Source organism: Sceloporus undulatus, chromosome 11 (genome assembly GCF_019175285.1).
Source record: "Sceloporus undulatus isolate JIND9_A2432 ecotype Alabama chromosome 11, SceUnd_v1.1, whole genome shotgun sequence".
Taxonomy (NCBI): domain Eukaryota; kingdom Metazoa; phylum Chordata; class Lepidosauria; order Squamata; family Phrynosomatidae; genus Sceloporus; species Sceloporus undulatus.
This window is the reverse complement of record NC_056532.1, coordinates 11,162,126-11,177,733: the sequence shown is the minus strand read 5'-3', so window position 1 is coordinate 11,177,733 and position 15,608 is coordinate 11,162,126. Positions and strand designations below refer to the sequence as shown.

Genomic DNA, 15,608 nt, shown 5'->3' with positions numbered 1-15,608 from the left:
TGTGGTCCATGATATCATCAGGTTGGTTTTATGATCCCTGTTTAGCTGGATAATTTAGCACAGCAAAGCCTTTCTTTGTTATGCAACTGTTTAAAAGGCGGCAAACAGGAGGAAAAATGTGAGGCTTTTAGGGAATTACCTTCGTTCCTTATTTACCTGACATCCCACTTTTCTTCCAAGACTGGAACGCGAGGCGTTTCACCGGAAGATTAACTAAAAATGCACAAATAAAAAAAGAATTAACAACATTGAACTCAGTTAAAGTATTATCATATTAATAAACGGGATTATAATGATTTAAGAGTAGAACAATAAAAAATGGAATGCCTATCTATTAAAAGACAAAGGGATAGTTGCCAAAAGGCCACCGGAATAAAAATATCTTAGCTCACTATTAGAAGCCCTTCAGACACTCTGAAGAGCAAGGTTCGAATCCTCGCTCACCCATGGAAAACCACTAAGGTCTAAATCCCACTGCAGAAATAACCCAGTTTGAGACTGCTTTAATTCTCCTGGTTCAATGCTAGGGAACTGTATTTTATTGTGGCACCAGTGATCTCTGACAGAGAAGGCGAAACGTCTCACAAAACTAGTTTCTAGGATTCCCTAGCATTGATCCAGAGCAGTTAAAGCAGTCTCAAACTAGATTATTTCTGCAGTGTGTTTTGGACCTAAATCTCTTAGCTTAAGAGAAAGGCAAAGGCAGACCACCTCTGAACAAATCTTGCCAAGAACAGTGATAGGGTTGCCTTGTTGTTACTGTTGTGTAAATCGTTTCTGGCTTATGGTGCGACTCGTGTGAGTGACCCTAAGGCAAACCTATCATGGGGTTTTCTTGGCCAGTTTCTTCAGAGGGGGTTTGCCACTGCCATTCTCTGAGGTTGAGAAAGTGTGACTGTGTGTGAGACTATGACTGGCCCCAGGTCCACCCGATAGGTTTGCATGACTGAACCGGGATTCGAACCCTGGTCCCTAGAGTCACGACACCACTCTGGCGACTAGGGCTGCCCTAAACTAGAAATAACTCGACGGCACAAAACACTTGCAATGATTTGTATAGGATTGTCTGCTTATTAACTGTGTGATGTATTTGTTTATTTTTCACTCGGTCATAAGGGTAATTGTTTGTTTTTAATTTAACCTGAGGCACAGTGCATGCCTCAAATGTCCTGAGGGCACCAAATCCTGTCTGATCTTGGAAGCTAAGCAGGGCTAGCCCTGGCCAGCCTTTGGATGGGAGACCGACAGGGGCTCTGTTTCAGGGGAAGGAGCTGGTCAAAACCACTTCTGAGGAGACTTTGCCTCATGAAAAAAGCCCTTTGGAAAACCGCCATAACTCTAAAAAACAAAAAAAAGCCCCTTTCGCAGTGCATTGTGGAAACACTTTTCTTTGGCGCCAAGCGAGTCAAGCGACATTGGCGCGCGTTGCATTGTGGGGCGGAAAGGAGGGACTGCTTCTTTATCTCTGGCTGTTTGGCCGGATCTTCTTCTGAGGGACTTAACGGTTCCCTGGCCCTGGAAGCTGAATAACGGAAATCACCCAGGAGGACTCCTGTACGCATGCGCACGCTGTTCCCCTGTATGGGAAGCTGAATAACATAAATCACTGCCAAGGCTCATAAAAAGACGTCTGTGCATGCGCGCGGTGTTTCTCTGCCTCAAGGCTCACGAGGAGTCGCTTGCACATGCGCACTCTGTTTCCCTGTACAGTATCAAGGTTCAGGCGGGGACTCATCTGCGCATGCGCATACTGTTCCCCTGTCATGTATGTGAAGCTGAACAACGGAAATCTCCCCGGCTCATGAGGACTCGTCTGCGCATGCGCGCGCTGCTCTCTCCTAAGGCTCTGGAGGACATCTTATGCGCATGCGCATACCGTTTCCCTGTCAGTGTGTGTGTAGAGTCGCCTTGTAGCACCTTTGAGACGAACTGAAAGAAGGTACCGGCACGAGCTTCTCCTAGACTTGGGTCTACTTCCCTTAAAAAGAGAAAAAACGTTGGGGGAAAGAAGGGACTACTTTTCGTCCTCAGCATCCGCGCATGCGCCTTGGAGTAGGCGGAGGAAAAAGAAGGAAGAAATTACGTCAGGAGGGGCGCGCTTTCGGTACGTGACGTCGCTGAGGGCGCGAGAGTATCCTTCCGCGGGGCAGGTCGGGCGCCATTTTGTGTCCTCTCTGAAGGAAGCCTCTCCTCGCCGCCGCTTTCCAGGCCCTCCTTTGACCATTGTAACCCCTTTCTCTCTCCTGCTTCCTTTCCTTCCTTCTTCCGAGGTTCCTCTTCCCTTTCCTCCCTCCTTCCTTCCCTCCCTTCCTCCCGCTGTTCTTTATTTCCCCGCTTGGAGCCGACCCCCGCCAACCGCAGCCATTGCTGACCTGGCCATGTCTGGCGGCGGCGTGATCCGCGGCCCGGCCGGGAACAACGACTGCCGCATCTACGTCGGGAACCTGCCTCCGGACATCCGCACCAAGGACATCGAGGACGTCTTCTACAAGTACGGCGCCATCAGGGACATCGACCTCAAGAACCGACGAGGGGGGCCGCCCTTCGCCTTCGTCGAGTTCGAGGACCCCAGGTGAGCGAGGAGAGGAGGAGAAGGAGGCCTGCTTCGGAACCCGTTCCTGCCTCGAAGGCTGCGGGACTCTGGGAGTTGGAGCTCGTTGAGGGCGCATCCCTTCACCCCTCAATGGAGAGTGGTGGAGTCTCCTCCCTTGGAGGTCTTTAAGCAGAGGCTGGGCGGCCATCTGTCAGGGATGCTTCGACTGAGAGTTCCTGCATGGCAGAATGGGACTGGACTGGATCAGGGCACTTCTTGGGGTCTCTTCCAAGGCTGTCTCCAGGGCCGACCAGCCGAACTTTCACCTCAGGGACCTGGCTCCACAACACAGAGGTCCCTGAGAGAAGACCTCTCTAGGAATCTCTAGGTCCTCCAGGGCAACTCTGTGGTCAACGCCCAACAGACAATGGCCATAGAACTGCATTGGAGCAGCTACAAAGGCCTAGTGGAGTGTCCTCTCTAGGAATCTCTAGGCCCTCCAGGGCAACTCTATGGTCAACATCCGCCAAACACTGGCCATAGAGTTGCATTGGAGGAGCTGTAAAGGCCTAGTGGAGTGTCCTCTCTAGGAATCTCTAGGTCCCCCAGAGCAGCTCTATGGTCAATGCCCAACAGACACTGGCCATAGAGTTGCGCTGGAGGAGCTACAAAGGCCTAGTAGAGTGTCCTCTCTAGGAATCTCTAGGTCCTCCAGGGCAACTCTGCAGCCATGCATTGACCATAGAACTGTACTGGAGGAGCTACAAATGCCTAGCAAAGTGGTCTCTCTAGGAATCTCCAGGTCCTCCGGTGCAACTTTTGGTTCAAGTTGACCATAGAGTTGCCAAGGGATAATTGTCGTACCATTGAGACTGACTAAAAGAGTGATGGTAGTGGCATGAGCTTCCCTAGGCCTGAGCCTACTACTTCCTCAGATGCAAGGAGCAGATTCCACACTGTATTCCAATACTCTTTCATGCGGTTGTGTCCTCTCTTTGGCTTTAGGCTACATCCATCCTCCTGCCTTTGCCTTCCCAACGATTAAAGCCAAACTTGCCGCTTCATATCCATACCCACAAGGCTTTGACTTTCTCACACACCGCCAGCTTATGTAGCTCTGTCTTTGTAGGCTCAAGTCTAGGAAAGCTCACGCCGCCAACGTCTTTCTTTCACTTTGTCTCAGGGGTGCTACAAGAGCCCTTGAGATACAGAAGGGTCCATATAGAGCTGTGTGCCAGTCTTCTCCATTGGGGCTGATGGGAGCTGTAGTTAGCAGCATCTGGCATGGATGTACAGACAGTCTTAGGATGCATTGACGCTGGAAATAACGCAGTTAGACACCGCTTTCAAGAACTTTAGCTCCATCCTGTGGAGCTCCACAAAGTCTTTAGCCTCCTCTGACCAAAGAGTGCTGGCACCTCACAAAACGACCAATCCACTGTTAAAGTGGTGTCAAACTGCATTGTTTCTACAGCGGAGATGCACCCTTGCCTCTCTCCTCTGTCCACACTGTCCCTTTGCCCTAAGGCCCTTGAATGTCAAGCGTGATTAAAAGGTAATTGGTTAATAGGATTTAAGACTGGTGCAAAAACAAATGTGCTCGAGCTATTGATATCCACTTCAGATTTGTGGACGTTTGCTTTGGTTTTAAATACAAGCGTGGGAACAGTGTTAACGTAAGTACTCAATCCTGGCTTATTGCCCTGGAGTGGCTTCAGAAATTGAAATCGGTTTGTAACTGTTCATTGAAAAGCAGGTATTACAAAGCTAGTTCGCCTTTGGCTCGCGGCCCATGCCTTTAGAGCAGTTGTCCCCAAACTGTACCCTTTAAAAGATTGTGGGCTTCAGCTCCCAGAAGCCTCAGCTTGGCCAGGAATTCTGGGAACCAAAGTCCAAAACATCTGGAGGGCTACAGTTTGGGAGCCACTGCTTTACTGCCTTCGTTTTGTTGGCTAGAAAGCCCTTGTTAACTCTAAGCAAAGGATACCACACAGATTTTTAACTTCGCTAAAAAACCCCTTAAAAGCCTATACCATGACTATCTTGGAACACTAAAAACCCAAACCTTTCTATTTTAACCAGCTCTGCCTCCCTCTGTGTGTGTTTCGAAAGAGAGCAGGGTTGCTCCACTGTTTGAGGGATGTTGACTGAGAAAAGGTTCATGGAAGTTTCCGCTCTCGACGCTGCTTCAGGAGTTGGAGGCCTCTTCTGCTACGCTTCTGGACACCCTCTTGTTCTTTTCTCCACAAACAACTATTGTTGTGCTTCCAGAGAAAATTAAAGTTCGATCTTTCAAACATCTTAAAATGTCTGGAGTTTGTTAGTTGTGCATTACTTAGGGCTCTGTGAGATTACAGCCTATTAAATCCGTCGTGTCTTTATTGCTTATCTAGAAGCAAAGGGCTGGCTATACCCTTTTTTGGTGTATGGAAATCTAAAGAAGAGTCTGGAACACTACAGAGTGTGAGGCAGGCCCCCATAAATCCCACTTCTGGTTCCTAAGGCATACATGATGCTGACTCTCTTCTACAGGGAAGCCAGAATGACAGGTATTCCAACATACCACATGAAACGGTTAAACGCAATTGGTTTGCTCACAGTGATAGCAAAAAGCTCTAGTGAGAGGAGATGGGCACACATTATGGACAAGTTCTGGAATGTGCACTTCAGGTTCCCAAGCTAAGGCCCTATACAGACAGGCCAAAATAAAGCTGCTTCAGGTCACTTTGGAGGTATGATGCTTCAATGATGCATGCATCCTAAGAGTCTGGAAGCTGCACCAAAGCTGCACTCCAGTCCTTAGGACTGGAGCATGGCTTTGGTGTGGCTTCTGGACTCTTAGGACGCATATATCATTTAAACAGCATGCCTCCAAAGTGACCCGAAGCAGCTTTATTTTGGCCTGTCTGTATCAGGCCAAAGATACCATTTTTAAAACACCTCATATAAGACTTATTTCAGTATTGTAAACCAGCAAACTGCACCTTGCTGTATGCAGGTGGATTCCAATGTACTTTGCACCCGTAGCTTATAATCTAATATGATAACAGTTTATATTGTGCTTTTTGTACTATCTACCCTGCCTCATTGAGAGCAAACGTACTCGTACAAACAGCAAAATATAAACATGTGATATACATTTGCTAACATTTCTTTGCTTTTCTTCCCCCCTCCCTTTTTTTTTGCATCTGTCAAAATACAGATTGCATACTAGTACTTACAGCATAGAAACATCTTGGAGTGTCTGTCTTTCCCTTGTTTCACTATAGAGGAGCCTTCATGGGTGTGCGGTTCCAGTGCCATTGACACCAAATCCTGTTGGTCCTACCTCTGTAGGCCTGGAATCAAAAGCAGGACATCTTTCTTGCAGGAGCTGTGATACAGCTAACACATTGGAGCTTTGGATCTGGCTTTAGCGCGGTTCTCCATCTCTCTTCTCCCAGGGACGCTGAGGACGCTGTGTACGGACGGGATGGATATGATTACGATGGATACCGTCTGCGAGTGGAGTTTCCTCGAAGTGGCCGGGGCACAGGCAGGGGTGGCGGTGGAGGTGGAGGTGGTGGAGCTCCAAGGGGCAGATATGGGCCCCCATCTAGACGCTCAGAATACAGAGTGATAGTATCAGGTAAGTTGCCGACGTGCTTGGAACAAAGCAATCTCAGTGTGGAAACTTATTATTTGGTCCACGCAACAGGAGTATGGAACTGTTGATGGGACGCGTCTCTCCATGTAAGTGGTCTGAAGCATACGCACGCATGCTGCTATGGGCTGGTGTTTGGATCTTGTGAATTGCACTGAGCTTGGTGTCTTGCAAACCGTGGCTTTTTCCTTTTAACAGAAGTTGTTTGGTCTTTTTGGAAGAAGCTGTAAGCATGTTTGCAGGGGCTTGGTGGGGCTGTGATACATTCTCATGTTTCTCTCCAGCCAAAAATCCTAAATTTTCCACAGGCAGCATGTACATAAATGCTTGCAAACATATTTTTAAGCATGCACAACACACTATGTAAAATCTGAAAGGTGTCCATCCCACTTTGATAGAATACGGCTGTAAATAACTTTCAACCTGTCTCTTGTTCAGGACTGCCTCCCAGTGGAAGCTGGCAGGATTTAAAGGATCACATGCGTGAAGCAGGTGATGTATGTTATGCTGATGTTTTCCGAGATGGAACTGGTGTCGTGGAGTTTGTACGGAAAGAAGATATGACCTACGCAGTGCGAAAACTGGATAACACTAAGTTTAGATCTCACGAGGTAGGTTTTCCACTTAATGTTTTGACCAGAATTGGATGCACAGGGTTGCAATTGGATACAGTAGGATGGAAGGTAAGGAGGTGCAGTCTCTTTGTTTGCAGCATTGATAACTATAGACAGCTAGCCGGGTCATCCCATGTTTAATATATTATATACTAAGATGTTTTGTAGACCCCTCTTGGTTCTTATAAAAAAAAAGATCTTCAGTCTTGTCAGCATGCCTGCGAAGACAGTTCAAAAACGTAGACCTTTCAATCGAAAGTTGTGTCTATTTGATAGGGAGAAACTGCCTACATCCGTGTTAAAGTTGATGGCCCGAGAAGTCCAAGTTATGGAAGATCTCGTTCTCGCAGCCGTAGTCGTAGCAGAAGCCGTAGCCGAAGCAACAGCAGAAGTCGCAGTTATTCCCCGAGAAGAAGCAGAGGATCTCCACGCTACTCTCCCCGCCACAGCAGATCACGCTCTCGCACATAAACTAATCTTTAACGGTGCTCCTTTTTGTAGAACCCCACCATGTTGTATGCAGTTTTCCTTTACTCAGTGCAGTCTTTTCTTTTTTTAAAACCAATAATTCAAGCTGTTTTATTCAAAATTGGCTAAAGTGTTTGAATTGCATTCTTGTATGATATACCTAGTGAACATTTACTCTTTAACATCAACATTCCCCTCACGTCTTTCATAAATTGTATTTTAACATGTCCCAGGCAGGGTTGTCACTAGTTAGTTTGCTGCCAGCACTCTCTTCCAACTGTGATATTGCTGTGTAAAATGTCCTTGTTCAGTCCATGGTTTCTACAATTGGGGGATGCTGGGAATGTTTGGGGGTTTAACTTGTCTTTTCTGGGGGAGCTTATGTTTTATCTTGCCTTTTCGTGTGTCTTTCTGTAGACATATCTGAAGAGATGGATTAAGAATGCTTTGGATTAAAGGATTGTGGAGCACATTTCAATCATTTTAGGATTGTCAAAAGGAGGATTGAGGAGGATCAGATCAATAATGGAGGCAATGGTATGACTCCAAGTGCTATTGTCACAGATTAAATTGGCAGTATTGACCTTATACTGTGAGAGACTAGCTGAATACACACTCATGTTCCAGGCATGTTTCTGTTTAGCTTTAGTCTTTTAATCACCATGATAGCAGTTGTGGCTAGATGTACCCATGCGACATCCAGTCCTGGGGATTGGGGTATGCTGAGTGACTGCAGTGTATCAGTAGATCACAGATATTACCTGTTAATACACTTGTAAAATGCAGGGTGTTCTACACCTATGAGTATAATCTCAATACTGCTAAAATCTGCATGTCCTCTGTGTGACTGATATAGCATTGCTGTTTCACCTTCTTAAAAGTAACAGAATGAGAGCAATTTTAAGGAGGGGGTGGGGGGATGCCCTTTGGGATCAGTTCTTAAGTCCACCCTCTTCCCCTTCAGGATATGTCAGAGTTGACTTGCTGATACTTCAGTTAACTTTGTTACCTTCCAGACTTAAGTACAATGAGCTTTTAGTTTAGACATGCAATAGGCGGATAGCTTTAGCAGCAAGTTTTTGCAACTTATATAAAATGTTTTTGCAACCACAAAACCCGCGCCATATAGGAATTGATATACTGGCATTATGAATTTCCCCTGTGTAAATATTAGAATGTTTCCTCCAGATGATTAACATTGCTAAAAAAAAATTTGCGCTTTGCAATTCAAAAAGCTTGTCTTGGGGAACTGATAGTTATCGATGCACATCTTTTATTACTCAGTGGCAGACATAACTGATCATTCCCCAGAATCCTATTTTCCATTACGGTATCTAACTTTTTGCCTCCTCTTTTTTGGTTTTGCTGGTTATAAAGGTTTGGATTGGAGAGGGCTCACTGGATCCCAATCCTTGGAGCTGGATCATTGGATTCAAATCATAATGTGGATAGGATAGGGAGGATCAATTACCAGGATTCATGGAGCGGGATCAGATTACCAGGAACATAGGAGTGGATTCCTGCCCCAACCAAACCGCACTCGTGTGGATTTTTATTCAGCTCAATTGGCTATTCCAAAGATATTTTTCTTTTCCTATTTTTGACGATTGGAACCCTTAAGATGCACGATGGAGTTTCATTTTTTGGTAAAAGGAGCAAAGCAAGGACCTGGAGAGGTACGCTGGAGCATTCTCCTTGGAAGGATTCAGCACGAGTAGATGGTAAATGTTAAAGGGGAAAAGGGGGGGTTGTTTAAAAACGTTAAAACAATAAGTCGTTTATCTAAATTTAAAGACGAAAAGATATTGGAGTCATAAGTAGGTTTTCAATTGGCTATTGCCTTTTTTTTCTTTTGACAAATAAAATTTTATTAAAAAAAAAGTGCATGGTGGTTCTCTTGTATTAAGTAATGCCTTCTTGCATTGTCTTGTGCCATGATGAATTCAGCTCTTAAGCTCCTCTGGTCCTTGGTCTGGCAACTGGATTAAGACTGGGCTTAAACGGGTTCTCTGTGGCCCATTCACTTGCATTGGATCATTGGCAGTAGGCCTGTGGGAGCAGTTCTGGTGAACCATGAGGAGGGCTGGAGGGTAGCCACTCTTGAAGCCGAACATCCCGGATCCTACATGGTCATGTACCTGGAATTGACAGCGAAATACTCTGCCGCTCTAGTATGGCATAAAGCATTGTTCAAGGGCTCACACAACCATTGGTGAGTGCAGGTTTTGAACAGCAAGGTAAGCATTTCAGATTTATGTGTGGAGCTGGACTAATTGTTGAAGCCACTGCTGTACTTTCCCATAAATAGTGCTAAATGCAATTACAATCCCAACTAAAGTTCTTTTGAAGTGAGTTGAGATTTTAGTGGTCATCATTAGGTCCCACTGACTTCTTTAGTTGAGAGTAAGATTGGATGTAACTGTCAGAGTATGGTTTGCGTGTGGATTATCCCTGTTAGTTTCCGTAACCTCTGATGCTTTAAAAATTCAATCCAGTGAGAAGAAAGTTTAATAATCTCTTAGGTCCAGTACAATTCACGCTAGTGGTTACATGTCGTGTACCTTGTCCACAAGGGAATTCATCTTGCTGTTGTCTTAATGCATCTCAGCAGTACTGTCGTACTTTTCTGTTTCAAACTGGATATTGAGACAGTCTAGCACCAAATCGCAAAGTAGGCTGCCCTACCCACCTTCCCTGGTAAGCATCTTCTCATAGGTGAGAAGATTGCAGTCTCATAGGTATGTACTCCTGTAATATTGCAACACAGTAAGTCTGAAATTATGAAACTTATAAGAGTTTGAGATGTGTGGAGTGGAGAGAAGAAGGGAAGGGAGATAACACATGCAGTGGATGATAAACATCAGTGTGTCCTCGAGGTTCTGGAAGTCAAGAATTGATCAGGGCCCTTATGGATAGCCCAGTCTGGATTTTCTTGGTTGGCTGCCATGAAGCTCAGCGACTTGCTGTAGTATCTATTGAAAATGCTGTCTTGAACTAGAAGCAGTACTACTACAGAATCCCAAAGGCTGCTTTGTGATTAAAAAGACCTTGGGGGTGTTAAGCAGGCTTGGGAAACATTTGGCCTTGCAGATGTTTTGATTAAAACTATTCAAGGGTGATGGGAGTTATAATCCACAACATAATAGGGCCAAATGTGAACTTTACCAACACACAGCCAGCAGTATCTAGATCAGGGGTAAAGGACATGGCCCTTCAGATGTAGGCCTGCTTGAAATTCCCATTAACTTGGCATGACAATCAATGGTAGCAACTGCTGGTAGCTAAATCCAGCACTACTGGTTTAGAATGTGTTTTAAGGTACAGACAATGTTGGGGGTCAGTCTTCTCCCAACAGGCAACTCAAAATCTTGCAAGATCACCAAATTCTCATATGGTTCATTGGTCTTTCACATTGTACTGAGATTCTGTTGTGCTTTACTAGATTTGGGTCCTTTTTCAGCCATGAATCTCGACGGTCTTGCATTGGGTCTTTTAATATTTCTCAGTCTTATTCCCAAGATTTAAGGTACAATTGCAAGGTGGGACATTTTAACCCTTGTGTTAAATCACCAAAGCCACATTACAGCTGCCTTAAGTCAACAAAGCCATAAGGTATTTCTTTTTAAGGCCCCTTTAAGAGTTTGAGCAGTCCCAAAACGTGGAACTTTTTCACAAATGTAAATCTAAAATATATTCTAGGATAATGGCTTAATATCAGAGAAACAGTGTCAGGCCTATAATTATGATGTGATTTTCTTTAGTAAAACACCTGGGTCCACCTTGAGGCTAAAAAGTTGTCAGCCTCTTAAGGTTTCCGCTGCCAGATCAGATTCTCTAGAGCATAAGGTACTGCACAATAATGACAATTGCAGCATTCATTAAATTTGCCTGTCGTGAGTTGCTTATTGGAAAACAAAACGATGCTGCTAGCTTGATGGTTTTGCTGATGCTTGAGTATGATGGGAAAGAGCCCACCTGGTTGCTTAAGCATGGTTAGAATTACCTTTGCGTAAGATTTCTGTTCCTAAATATATATTGTAGAGCTGGAGTTTTAAGGCCAAATGGGTCCTCTACCACAATATACAAACACAGAAGCAAGAGGTGTCGGTTCATCCTTCCTCCAAATGGGGATCATTTACCGAAGCTGTGGTTCATAACAGTTATTCCAGCCAACTGGAAAGCACAAATGTATACCTAAGTAGAGCACCTTTGCTATCTAGGAAGTCATATTTTCTGGAGCTGCTTTCTTCTTCTGTATTTTATAGCTGGGAGCGTGTTACAGCTTGGGGCGTTTTGCTATGGACACTAAGGGCCTGTACAGACAGGCCAAAATAAAGCTGCGTTGGGTCACTTTGGAGGTATGTTTAAGTGATGCATGCATCCGAAGAGGCCAGAAGCCACACCAAAGCCATGCTCCAGTCCTAAGGACCAGAGTGCAGCTTTGGCGCTGCTTCTGGCCTCTTAAGATGCATGTGTCATTTAAACAGCATACCTCCAAGGTGACCCGAAGCAGCTTTATTTTGGCCTGTGTACGGGCCCAAAGCATCCTGAGTCTCGCTCCTAAACTATGGCCTGTTACAGACTGCCAAAATAAAGCTGCTTCAGGTCTCTGGAGGTATGCTGTTTAAATGATGCATGTGTCCTAAGAGTCCGGAGGTCGCGCCAAAGCCACACTCCATTCCTAAGCACTGGAGTGCAGCTTCTGGACTCTTAGGGTGCATGCATCATTTAAACAGCATACCTCCAAAGAGACCCGAAGCAGCTTTATTTGGGCAGTCTGTAACAGGCCTTTGCCACCAAAAAGGTTCAGGTATGGAAAAGACCAAGGACAAATAGGGTGAGCTAGACGGAGTGGGTTTTACATGAGCCTCTCCCTGTTTCCAGACGCAAAGTAGCTAATGCTAAAGACAAAATAGGTCTCACATCAATAATGATAATTGGTGGTTGCTGGCTAGAGTATTTGGGTTTTTATTTAGATAGAGTTTCTGTGGCTTGTGTATTTAAGAGCATTTTAAACAATACAAGATTGCTAGAGTAAGCGCAGTGCTTTCAGTGGTGTAAAGGATTGCCTCTCATAAAGCCAGGAATTAGACTGAAGTATCTGAGATGCCCCCAGCCTCAAGTCCACCATTATATATAAAATATATACATAAATATATGTATAAATCTCAAGTATGTGAAGAAATTTTGTGGTATTAACACATTTTATATTCAGATTTAAGTTTAACTGTATAAAAAGCAACATCGTTCAAATCTGATTCAAAATAATTTTAACCCTCTCAAGTTTGGAGCACACCCCTCTTATTTCCAGTTTCAGTCTCCCCAGTTGTGTTTCTGAGAACGAAATCCTTTCAAGAACAGTATTCTCTGCTCAAGCAATTAAATCTAGATAGAGTTTTAAAAGCCAGTCTTACTAACAATACCTTGTGTGCCCATCTCCTTTTCTTGCTCAGTCAAGGCAATCTGGAATGTATTGCAGAGAGCAGGTGCCTTACAACAAGGAATTTTATAAACTCCAGCAGCTGGTGGTACGGATCCATTAGTCTGAAAAGGATGCAAACAGATCAACAGGAATTCAAGCATGTTAGTGAAAAGGCAAGAAACAGATGCACATAATGTGCAGGAGTAAAACATCACTTGCATTTGTTGAAACTGCAAAAAGAGCAAAGGAGTGTCTATATGCCAGAGACCAGCCACCACTCTGTACCAATGGTAATGTTGACTACCTTTGACGTTCATGCAAGGTAAACAGGTCCAGCGCTTAAAGCCTTGCCTTGGCAAGAGGCAAAAGTGCTCGGCACTGTTCCAACCCAAGCTCCATTCTTGGATCTCCACAGCGAGAGTTGTATTTAAATTATAGCAACTTCCCCTGAATAGACAAAGTTTAAAAGCATTACAACCAGAGCATCATGTAAAACATATGTTCTGTAATTCCTTTCTCTGACTTAGGGAAAAATTAGAAGATGTGGCTTGTATTTGTCTTGCAAATAAGCACCCATCTTTTTGCTTGGAATTTTGCACATCTTTGCCTCCGCTAATATTTTCCTTGCACACTTCCTTGCGCTCTTTCAGATGAAGTGATATTTTATTCCCCTTTGCTGTTTGCTGATAGGAAGCACTAAAGAAAGCTGTGAGCCAGGACTTGAAAGGTCCTTCTTACCACCAGGGCAGCAGATGACCTTAGGATAAATACTTCTTCTGTTGAAGTATCCTTGAGACCATATCAATACTCCATCATCTGAATACACACCTCTTTTCAGAATTACACGAGCAGTACAGAGGAGCCCCTGTCCCCAAGGAACATGCAGTTCAAAATAGGAAGTGACTAGGTAGGAGGAAACAGCACTGAAAAGTCTAAACTGAGAAAATCCATTGTGGAGATATTGAGCGATGACTATTACCATGTGCCAAAACAACCTCCCTCCCCTTAACAATCATCTTTCCATTTAATAGTTATACTTTATGTGGAAATGGCAGCTCATATATCTCTTGGAGTTGTTGGACTGCAACTTCAAGCATCCCTCACTACTGACTGCTTTTGCTAGGATCGATGGAAGCTGAAGTCCAATCCTATCAAGTTATGTATTTCCTTCATTAACATTCAGTTGCCATCCTCAAAATCTCCAGGCTTATCACTGTCTGCTTGGTTTTTTTTTTCCACTAGTGTGTGCTACAATTCTGTCTTGTGTCCCACAATTGCCAGCTTTTGGGATTGTGGAAGAGTTGCACAAGTTAGTCTTGAATTGTCCAAAGTAGGCATTGGAAATAGCTGGAGTTTAAATATTTGTTTAATTCAGTGGAATTCTTGGCTTTTCTTTAGCTATACAGTACTAAAAAGTTAAACAAAATACTCTCACAAATGATAGCATATCTCATGATTCTTTGGATTCCAGGTAATAGGCAATTGGATCCTTTACCTTAACGTCTACGAAGCTAAACAGGTCAACGCAGTATCTTACATTTTAAAAAATGTGCAATGTGTCTGACATCTGACAAAGGTTTAGCTTTAGTAGCAGAAGATGATTTAGGGTTGGGGTCAGGATGAATCAGTTAATGCACATTGGAGAAGATGTTGCAATATCACGATAGAGTATATTTAATAATATTTTAAAGAAAACCATACATTGTCTCTGGATGTCAGTTTTAGACTTCAAAGTAAATTTCATGGACTGCGTTCTTTCAGTGTGTTACTTCTGTTCATGTGTTTAACTTGCCGTTTCTTTCCCCCTGTGTTACTGTTCAGAAAAGTTTGGAAATAAATCAGGAATACCGGGAAATGAAAACCTGAACTCTCTGACTGCAGTAGTTTGCGTATCAATTCTGTTGCAGAGATGACTGAGGCATGGAGACTTGGAGCCTTGCTAGTGGATGATTTCTTGAAGCCAGGAGAGGATCCCTTGAGCCTTGCCTATGCAAAAAAGACACCCCTTCTTCCCCTTCAGTGTTCGCACGACGTTGCAGAACAGTTCGCCAATACGAAGGAGAGGAGGAAAGCAGTTTATCATTGCTGGATTGTGGTCTGGGAACCTTTAGTAATAGTATTTCACTGTCACTGCTATCTACGTTTTCAAGAGTCCAAATCCACCAGAGGAGTGGGAGGTGTCATTAGGAACTGCAGGTATTTGCTGTCACAGGAGTGGCGGTCTTCTGGACACAAGATGGCTGTCAAGTGTTCTGCTGTGCAATAGTCGCATCCCAAATGCGGTGAGCCTTAACGCATAGGTCACTTTATGTAGTCTGGCAGTGACCTAGAAGTCAGAAGTAATAACTACATATACTGTAGCTCTAGATCTCTTGACCACTTGCATATTATAGCATGACACACTGAAATACATATTGGCCTGTGTTAGTGTTATTCTCGCAAACACCGTTAAACACAGGGTTACAACCTGGAAGTCAGATGTAAACTACACACGCTCTAGATCTCTTGACTACTTGCAATTATAGCATGACACACTGAAATACACATTGGCCTGTGTTAGTGTTTTCTCACAAACCGGTACAGGGTACACCTGGAAGTCAGATGTAATAACTACACATCGCTCTAGATCTCTTGGACTATTGCTATTATAGCATGACACATGAATACCATTGGCCTCTGTTAGTGTTATTCTCGCAAAACCGATACACAGGGTACACCTGGAAGTCAGATGTAATAACTACATCGCTCTAGATCTCTTGACCACTTGCATATTATAGCATGACACACTGAAATACACATTGGCCTGTGTTAGTGTTATTCTCGCAAACCGGTAACACAGGGTACACCTGGAAGTCAGATGTTAACTACACATCGCTCTAGATCTCTTGACTACTTGCATATTATAGCATGACACACTGAAATACACAT

General features: G+C 44.2%; 1 protein-coding gene across 2 annotated transcripts; it reads left to right on the top strand.

Annotated features, from left to right (window-relative positions):
- The first annotated feature begins 1,892 nt into the window (after positions 1-1,892).
- SRSF1 (serine and arginine rich splicing factor 1) lies at positions 1,893-14,084 on the top strand. Of its 2 annotated transcripts, XM_042442482.1 has the most exons (7): positions 1,893-2,572; positions 5,977-6,161; positions 6,615-6,787; positions 7,676-7,795; positions 8,636-9,495; positions 12,712-12,970; positions 13,371-14,084. In XM_042442482.1, exons 1-4 carry the CDS (start codon positions 2,379-2,381, stop codon positions 7,712-7,714), a joined length of 591 nt encoding a protein of 196 aa, XP_042298416.1. In that variant the 5' UTR covers positions 1,893-2,378; the 3' UTR covers positions 7,715-7,795; positions 8,636-9,495; positions 12,712-12,970; positions 13,371-14,084. The 2 variants fall into 2 exon arrangements, with proteins under 2 accessions (XP_042298416.1, XP_042298415.1); XM_042442481.1 differs by having other exon boundaries at positions 1,894-2,572; positions 7,067-9,495.
- Positions 14,085-15,608: the final 1,524 nt, after the last annotated feature.